This window comes from Vipera berus, assembly GCF_964194415.1.
Source record: "Vipera berus genome assembly, chromosome: Z".
NCBI lineage: Eukaryota > Metazoa > Chordata > Lepidosauria > Squamata > Viperidae > Vipera > Vipera berus.
In genome coordinates, this window is record NC_138205.1 from 75935467 (window position 1) to 75945754 (window position 10288).

The following is a 10288-nucleotide window of genomic DNA, read 5'->3' on the forward strand; positions in this document are numbered from 1 at the left end:
TTGTATAAAGTGCAGCAGGCACCAATTAGGATTCCTGATAAAGTGGATTGGAAATTTCAGTGTCTGTGTTTCTGTGTGTGTTTGTGTAACTTAGAGCATGTTACATTTTATGTGTGTTAAGCATGGTAGAGGCTTAATAATAATTTCATTGCGTAATGAAACAAAAAAGAATACACCTAAATGACTAACTAGTCAATTTCATCTTAGAGTTCTTGGCTAAGTAATATGAACAAAAGCATCACATATTTGATTAAAAAGCTTTGTGTCAGAGATTGGAAGGCTGATAAGAGGAATGAGAGGTGGCGTCACAGTAAGACTGAACTATGACTATTTTGATACCCCGGCAAAAGAATAACAAGTGGGAGAATTATAACCTTGGAAAATATTTCTTCTTTAAAAATTCTTTTTCATTTTATCCAGATGTTTAGTTGGAAAATGACGAAAGATCTCTCTTCATTTTCCAACTAAACATCTGGATAAAATGAAAAAGACTTTTGAAAGAAGAAATATTTTCCAAGGTTATAATAAAAGTTTATCAGGCTCACTGGAAATACTAAAGCAATTGATGATTGGTATTTGATTGCAATGACTTTCAGAAAAATGAGATTATCCTGGAAGGAAGAAACACAGGAGGTAAACAAAAGTGCCTGACTGGGTTTTAGATGGAACTTAATTATTTTTTTAAATCCCCCTTGTAAGGGTATATATACATCAGATGGAAGAAACTGAATTCCTGTCCAGTGACTAGGAAGTGAAGCGAATATATAGTGTTTTTGGAAGAGTCCAGTTCTCTGCAATGAGGTGAAGACAATCCTATCTCGCTGGTTTGAAATTGTAGGAGTCTTTTTTTCTACTTGTTCAATATATTACTTTATGTGAATTCATTTTATATGAGGTTTTCAAATTTTTTCCTATTGAAAAATGAGTTTTGTCCATTTAGAGAAAGTTCACGGGGAATTTCGGTTTCCCTGTCAAAGCGTAATTTTTGAACCAAGGTACATGGATACATAATTTGACTGTTTTTCTTTTGTATTTTAGCTATCTACTTGTTTCTTGGGATTATGCTCTAGTTTGATTTCAGTCATATTTAAATAAGAAAAATGAGCAAAATGTTTTTATAATAAAGAATTTATATATATATGCTTGATGAAGATATGCTATAAACATTAATGGCAAGATTTACAGTACAGGTAGAAGATATGCTATAAACATTAATGGCAAGATTTCTGTCCTAGTTCCTTAATCTGCTTATTTTCTTTTGCTGCAGAACCTCGAGGAATTTTTGATCACACTTTAAGTTGCATGAGATCAAGTGTGACTGAGAGAAGACTGCAAGGTACTTGCCCACCAATTGCCCATGGAGGTTATGGAAAGCCTTACTTGGGTAGAAATGGTTTCAGTTCTCCTTTTATAAATTTTCGAACTGGTTTCCACACTATCCATTCTGAGAACAGCCCAGTAAAGCCAAGGATTGTCACAGTAGTGAAGCCCTGTGGGCATGCAGTCAGGAAGATAACACTGCTTTTAAATCGGCGTTCTGTTCAAACATTTGAACAGCTGATTGCTGACATTTCAGAAGCCTTGGGATTTCCACGATGGAAGAATGATCGTGTGAGAAAATTATACAATTTAAAGGGAAGGGAAGTCAGAAGTGTTTCTGATTTTTTTAGAGAGGGTGATGTATTTATAGCTATGGGAAAGGAACACTTAACCTTGAAAACCCTTGAAATGGCAATCCAAGAACTTTATCCTGATAACCCTTACACTCCACTTACTAGGGCTTCAGAAAATTGGGAACAAGCTCAGAAGTCCAAACACAGAATGCATGAAAAAATTTCTAAGTTAGAAAAGAGCCTTGAACCCACAGTTGCTAGCAACTGCATGGATATCATGTCTCCTAAACTATTTAACAAGCATGACATAAAAGCTCAAACCAGAATCAGACAGGAGGAGAAACTGAGGCCCAAAAAGAGATGGATAAGAGACAACTGGCATGGAGAACATGATGCGAAACCTACTCGAAAACCTAAAGACATTGCAGAATATTTTAATGTAGAGAGAAATTCTGAAAGCGACACTGAAAGAAGTTCAGATAACATTATCAGATGTGAGAAATGTGAAAGAGAAAGACAGCTGAGACAAAAATTGCAAAAAGAAAGACAGGATGATTTTCCATTTGAGAACAGAGACTTGAATGTAAGAACATGTAAGAGATACCATGTTGAAAAGCCTGCAAAATTGAGAAGTTGCAGGAAATTATCAGAACACTCAGTAGAAGAAGCTGAAGTTACATGGAAGGAAGCGGGTTGTCAAAGTACATGGACAACTTCACATGGTCATACCAGTAAAGATCTTGAGAAGCAAAAAAGAAGTAATGACAGAGATCAGATCCTGCAGAACCACGATGAAGAATTAGGAGTAATGAAGGCAAAGCCACTAGAAAGTCAGCACACCATAGTAGGAGATACCTATGAGCTAAAGAAGGAACATAGAAAATGTTCTAGAATGAATCAGAGCTGTTGGTTAATAAAAAGTTCTCAGGCTGATAGAGAGAAGCAAACAAAAATTCAGGGAGAAAAAGAAGAGGTACAGAAATTAAAAGAAGGAAATACTGGAGATGAGATAATGGAGCAGGGGGAGAGTGTTAATCACAAAAGGGAGGAAGAACTTAAAATCATCAAAGAAGGGGAAAAAATGTATAAGTCCAGTGATGTAAAATGGAGTCACAATGTCTCTAGCAGAGCAGATGTGGAGAATTGCTATGCAATTGGCAGAACTATTGGCGATGGGAACTTTGCTGTTGTGATGGAGTGTCACCATCGAAGCACCAATCAGATTTTTGCAATGAAAATCATTGACAAATCAAAGCTGAAGGGAAAGGAGGATATGCTAGAAAATGAAATCTTGATCATCAAGAGCCTCTCCCACCCCAACATTGTAAGCTTGATTGAAGTATTTGAAACTGAAGAAGAAATTCACTTAATCATGGAATATGTACCTGGTGGTGACTTATTTGATGCCATTATAGAGAGTGTGAAATTCACAGAACATGACGCTGCTCTCATGATAACAGACCTGTGTGAAGCTCTCGTCTATATCCACAGCAAGAACATTGTTCACAGAGATCTCAAGCCTGAAAATCTTCTGGTAAGAATTGCAAAATGCATTGCAGTGCCTTCTGATAAACTGAAATAGTTGCTATTTTATTTACTTTTGTGCATATGAGCAAATAAATGATCAAGCACAGGAGTATGCAAAATGTGTGGAATTGGTACAAATTATCCCTATCCTCTTAAGGGTTAATCTAGGAATTTGGATTGATTGAATTGATTAAATTTCTCTGGTTAAAAAAGCTTGGGAGTACTTTCTTGAGAAAAGGAATGACTGATTTGCATTAGATGTAATTCAACTTTAGTATATCAAAACAAAAAACAAATAACTGCAGAGTAAACCCCTCTCTTTGAAACTGGTAAATAGATTTTACAAAACTATTCTATAAAACAGAACACAAAAGTGAAATGTGACTACCGGTAATTTCTCTGATGATCTTAACAATAATTTGCAGTGTATATAGAAGCTTCAGTGTATTGAAGAAATGGAATGGATAGACGCATAGCAAAATTTTATGTGGATCTGGCAATATTATGTTGCCATCTTGTGTGGCTAGAGGTAACAGCAGAGAAAAATGTGAGCCTGTTGTAACTTCTGTATAGAAGAAGGCATGTATCTTTAGAGGTGTTCATTGAAGTTACTTGATAGCTCACCAGTTCATACTCATGCTCATGCTCATGCTCATACTTAATAATAATAATAATAATAATAATAATAATAATAATAATAATAAAAAATAATAATAATAGTAATAATAATAATAATAATAATAATAATAATAATAATAATAATAATAATAATAATAATAATAATAATAATAATAATAATAATAATAGTTGGAAGGGACCTTGGAGGTCATCTAGTCCAACCCCCTGCTCAGGCAGGAAACCCTATACCATTTCAGGCAAATGGCTGGCCAGTCTCTTCTTAAAAACTTCCAGTGTTGGAGCATTCACCACTTCTGAAGGCACGTAAATCATGTAGATTTACGTGCCTTCTTTTTTAATAAACTTTTTGACTTCCCGTTTTCATACAAGTGTTCAGGAGAGATATTGAAACCATGTCCAAAGAAACCAAAAAGAAAATCAAAGATGGAATGCTTTATTCATTTAAGTGGCATTCGGAGGATCGCAGTGGCTCATAAAATTTCACACAGCTTAATTTATCAAAATTCCTCCAGTGTTTGTTATTCAGAAAAAAATTCAAAGTGGGCTCTTCTTAACATAAGTTAGAGGCATCTGAGACGTAGATCATCACTTGCCTTATACTGATTCTCATCATTGGTTTATCCAACATATCACTGCAACCAACATATCACTGAAACCTAACTTTCAAAGAATTCCTTGATAATTTTTTTCAGGATTCTTTTCAATTGAGGCACCATAAAGTGTCACTGAGAGGTAGCTATTGCAACAGTGCCCTCTTAATCAAGGAAGTTCAGTCCAGGTAGTCCTCAACTTATGACCACAATTGAGCTCAACATTTCTGTTGCTTCATTTTATGACATTTTTGCCACAGTTGTTAGGCGAATCACTGAGTTGTTAAGCAAATTATGCAGTCTTTAAGTGATTCTGACTTCCCCTATTGATTGCTTGTCTGAAGCTAATGGGAAGATGGTGATCACATGACCCTAGGGCAGTCCAACACTTATAAATGCATGCCAATTGCCAAGCACTTGAATTTTGAAGATGTGACCATAGGGTTGCTCTAAGTATGATAAACAGTTGTTGAAAGTATTTTTTTTCAGTGCTATTGAAACTTTGGTCATTAAATGAATGGTTGTAAGTTGAGAACTACCTGTATAGCAAAAGAGGTGGATTTCTATAGAGATTTAATTAGCCCAGCCCATTAAAATCTTTGAACTACTCCAATTGCTACATCATAGCAATTCAATCAATACCTGTTTATTTGTGATAAGCAGTTAGATAGGATAGGTCACAGGTGTCAGACTCGATCGCATCACGTGACGTATTGTGATGTATTGCAACATTTTTTTGCCTTTGCAGAGCTGGGATGGGCGTGACCTGCGTGTGCTGCATTCAGCCCACAGGCCGCCAGTTTGACACCTTGGGATAGGTTCTATACCACTAGTTTTGTAGCAATAGAGATCCATTGCGTAATTTTCAGTTGATAGCTAAGCCTGCAATTCACACTAACGATTTCTGTCTAATTTTGATTTTCCTGTTCAGGTTCAGCATAATCCAGATAAAACTACCACATTGAAATTAGCAGATTTTGGTCTTGCAAAGCAGGTGACCAGACCAATATTCACTGTGTGTGGAACTCCAACTTACGTTGCTCCTGAAATACTTGCTGAGAATGGTCAATACAGTTTTTTTGTAAAATCTTTATATTAAGTTATGCAAGCATTTGATTAATCTTGTTTTATTTTGCTTAGCTGTTATCCAAGTAGATGTTCTTATAACATTATGGATGAATGAATGAGGCCCAGGTTGTTCTTTTATGCTGCATATTCTTACAACACTATGAATTTGACCTCAGTGTATTCTTTTGTGTTATATTACGGAGTTGTCACTTTGATCTCTTGCTGCTCAGTTGTCCCTTTCTATTGGTAATTATTGAGGAATGCTGAATTGTCTCCAGGAATGCATGTCTGAAAATGCACAAAGGGGTGGTACAGAAATGGGAATAGGGATAAACTTTAGGAATTGTTTTTTCTTTTCCTGAAAAAAGTAGGAATTTGTATGCTATGGGAGTGCAGTTGGATTATGTAGTCTTTGAGTTTTATTTGACAGTATTAATTAAGGAAATGAGTAGCTGTCTAAATGCAGAGATAGAAACTCAGAAAAGATCTCCTATAACTTATAGTCTGTAAAAAGAGGCCATAGTTTTCTTCTCTTCAAATTTGCAAGAATCTGTTACTGTAGTCTTACAATAAAGTAGAATTAGCAAATCTGGTCATGTTTCCTGATAAGGCTGACAGCCCTGTTTATGATAGCAGCTGCTTGTGTATAAGCCTGGCCAGAACTGGTGATAATAATGGGCCATCATGCTTGATTAAGTTTAGAATGATTACAAGGTTATTAAATATATTTAGAATTACATGTGACCTAAGACGTAAGGAATTTATTTATTTTATTCTGATATTTTATTCACATACTAAAATATGAAAGCAAAAAATTAAATCACTTACCAATGTCATTTCTCTCTCTCAGGCTATGGTTTGGAAGTCGATATGTGGGCTACTGGTGTAATACTCTATATTTTACTTTGTGGCTTCCCTCCATTCCGAAGTCATGAACGAGATCAGGAGGAGTTATTTCAAATTATACAGCTTGGACATTATGAATTTCTCTCTCCATACTGGGACAACATTTCATCTGGTAAGCTTCCTTTAATAAGCTGGCTAAACAGGTTGTAAAAAGTAAAAGGTAAAGGAGTCCCTGCGGATTTTACTTGGCTAGTTGTTGCCGACTATAGGTGGTGGTGACACTGGGCTTGTTGTCTGGAAAGGATGAGATCCCATTTTTGCCCCAGCTTTTGCCAACCTAGCAGTTCAATAGCATGCAAATGCAAATAGATAAATAGGTACCACTTCAGTGGGAAGGAACAGGTTATAGTGGTTCCTATATTTATTTCATATTCTTGGAATATGAAAGGAGCATGAAAGTCAATATTTAATATAATAGTCTGGGAATTGGTTTTAATTTTTAAAGATATATATACCATAAGACTGGAAAGATGTGTAGCTATTGCTGTTAAACCTTTAGACAGTACGTATAGTTGAACCATGGGTGATGTCTATGCTAGGTTATATATTTCATAGATATCCCTTTGAATAGCAGAAGTATAAGCATTACATAAGTAAAATATTCACACCTAATGCTAAACCATAAGCTGGGTTTATCTTTACTTGTTTTAAATGTGATTTGGGGAATGTTAAAATAGCTGGATTCACACAGAAGCTATAAATATTCTTTATAAACCAAAATGATTCAGTTCACATCTCACACTAAATTAAAATCAAACAAAACAAATAGCTTGGTGAAATATGTGGACATAAACATTTAATATTATAAGTATGAACTGCAGGTGCACTCTGAATTGTATATTTTTCTTGCTTCTCTTTTTCAAAGAATGTTGAGTTTGGAAGTTTGTGTGATTTTTGTGTTAAACTCCAGTTTGTCATAATATTAAAACTGGGAGCAATTGCAATTTTTAGTATGTTTAATAAAAATAATCTACTCTATATCATGTTCATTACACTGGTTTATATTCATTAATTATACTTAAGATTAACCACAATGGATAATTAGATTGTATTTGTATTTCAATTGTATTTAGGATAAATTAGATTCTAAAGTAGTGTATTTACTCCAAAAGTAGCATATTTGAAATCTGGACATCAGATTTTCTAAGCTAGAGATTTATTTTTATCAATAAATGTGATATGATATGAACAAATGATCATTTGGTGCCATTTTGGAATTGTGTATTAAAGCACGAGTAAATTAATAGGAAAATCTTTAAATGCTAAAGGTGTTAATATAACTGTGGAATTATCTATCAGAGCTTTAGAATTTGTCTGTTTATCAGGAATTGTGCTTGTATTGATCGTAGTGGGTGACAAAAAGAATTATATTAAGAAATTGGAAAAGAGATATTGATATCAAGGAATGGTTGCTGGAAAGGAATGATTTATTAGCAGAGAAGGCAGTATTCTCTGCTAATCAAAGGAAGCAGCAATTTGGGTTATTATGGCAGAGATTTAGTGATTATTGTATTATTGTAAGATATCTTGTAGGATATGTTCATAGTATATTGGTGAATTAATGGGTAAACAAGGCACTCTTCATAAGTATAAATTATCAGAAAGATTTCCCCCCTTTAGTTTTTTAGTTTGTACTTTTAGCTTAAAATCCCTGGGGGCGGGGGGAACACTTATTTAGAAGGTTCTTGTTTAGAACAATGAGAAGAGAAAAAATGGAACCTCGATGTTATAGAACCATAACAATGGAAAAGCAAAGTCAAGCTGTGATTTTTCTATATAATAACTTTGTTGTGTGGAATCTGAAATGCTTATGGCTGGTCTTTTTCAGTGCAAAGCATTGCTTTTTCTTATTTCTGCTGTATGTTTTTTGAATGAAAAATTTACCTTTATTAAAAGTAGAAACTGTACTGTACGTTTATTTCATACTACTTTTAATACTTTATTCTAAAATTGTGATAGACAGAGGAAAGATTTTCCAGAGTCTACCTATAAAGCTTTTTTTGGTGCAATTAAATGTTTTTGTAATTTTAGTCTTCCAAATTGTGGCCCAATGTTGCCATACATTTTTTTAAAAATTTTATTAAGTTTTTCCAATTCTGTGAAACTGTTCAAAGCAAAGTCATATTAATTTACTTGTCTTTGCTTTTAATAGCTGCAAAGGACCTGATAAACCGACTCCTGATAGTTGATCCAAAAAAGCGCTATACTGCTCAACAGGTTCTTCAGCACCTATGGATCCACACAGCTGGAAAAAACAACAGCAGAAATCTTCAAAGGGAGGTGACCATCAATCTTGAGCAACACTTTCGAAGTCAGCGCAAATCAGAAGTTACCAAAGAAGACTCATAAAGGATCATACACACCAAGGACAATTTTTTCCATTTTGTATCCATACAATCTTCTTCCAGAGATCAAATGTTAGTATTTTAGGCAAATTCATTACTTCTGTTGGAGCTGAAATCTGCTAAGCATATCAGTTTGACTGATTTTACGTGGTATCATGCAGTCATTTCCTGGTTCTTTGTACATAGCAGTTTTTCATTTTTTAAAAAAGAATTATTTTTAAGTGAAGAAAGTAAAGTTTGAACACCCACCTGATTCACTTTGTCAGGCATTTTGATAATTAAGATATTTATCTTTGGTCTCCAAAGTGGAAAAAGATGGAATGGTCATGAAATATATGTGGTATTTTCCATACATACTAAACAGTTACTTAGTATTAACTTTCATATGTTTCTATCTTTTACCTGTCTTTAGGAAATAGTTTTGTTACAGAAACATGCTTTGAAAATAGATTTTAAAAATGTGACTTAGTCAAGAACTTGTCAAACTGCTGATTAAAATGAATGACTGAATCTATTTTTTAATCATTCAAATATATTAAATATAGTTATATAAAGGCCAGTTCCAGAGAATTATTTTTGGCATGCTTAATGTGCTGGGAACTGAACTAGCTATATGGATTTTTAATTAAAAGTTATGAATATCTTTCTTTTTTTAAAAAAATACCTTGGTTTCAAAATCTTGTGGTATGAGTTCCTTAATATGCCCTTGGGGGCATATTACTTTTTTGAAACCATGTTATTGAACATATCCTTGATATTTTATATTTAGAATATTTAGAATACTGTATTTATGTATCAAGGATGGAAGTAATTTCTTGAACAATCTGTGCATAATACATGCCAGAGTTTTGTTTTAATTGTGCATAGATAGCATATTATACTTTGAGTTCAGAATAGAGATTATGAGAAAAATTCTTTACTTTTCCTTTATCCAAAGAGAAAAAAAAAGGGATGAGACTAAATAAATAAAATGACCCTCTTCTTTTAAGTAAACTGTTAGATATATTCTGGATTTATCTGTGTCTGTGTACATGTTTTGGTTATTTCTAATACTAACCAGATTTTTTTGGCGGTGTGATTTTTTTTCCTTAGGACCTTCATTTTTAAATAGGTACTGTGAATTATGCATCAGAAAAAGTTGCTGCTTTGATAAAACTTGTAAAAAGTACGGGCCTTAAATAATAAACTGTCTGAGGTTGTGATCTAGAAAAGTAATTTGCTTTGGCTAGATTATGATCTCAAAATTGGATTGGCAATATGAATCCCGAGATAAGAACACATCTGTTTTAAATAGTGTAGAATTGACCATTGTTCCTAATTTAATCATCAGAAAACTGGCTTGTGTTCCTTACAGGGATCCAACTTCTGTATTTGATACTTGATACAGATCTGAATATGACTTACTGCCAACACTGTGATAAGCAATGGGAAGAAGCACAAAGAGATAATAATTTTTAAAAAGGGAGATCTTTTAAAATAAATTTCTAATGTTTATTGAATTGTTTGTATATGTGTGTCTCTTTGTTCCCACAATGCAAACACCTGTTCCAGCAGAAATAGTAAATGTTTGTTTTAAAAGAATATGTGGAGCAGATGTCCA

At 33.9% G+C, this 10288-nt stretch overlaps 1 protein-coding gene across 2 annotated transcripts in view; it reads left to right on the forward strand.

The window, feature by feature from the left end:
• Window positions 1-8692, forward strand: part of DCLK3 (doublecortin like kinase 3) — a gene marked incomplete at its 3' end in the record, with an annotated part of 33567 nt that extends 24875 nt beyond the window's left edge. For both annotated transcript variants that reach the window (XM_081343936.1, XM_081343935.1), the window contains exons 2-5: window positions 1268-3147; window positions 5301-5433; window positions 6288-6455; window positions 8496-8692. In XM_081343936.1, the coding sequence (XP_081200062.1) occupies window positions 1268-3147; window positions 5301-5433; window positions 6288-6455; window positions 8496-8692 (2378 nt within the window). The remainder of the gene's footprint in view (window positions 1-1267; window positions 3148-5300; window positions 5434-6287; window positions 6456-8495) is intronic.
• Between the last annotated feature and the right edge of the window lie 1596 nt (window positions 8693-10288).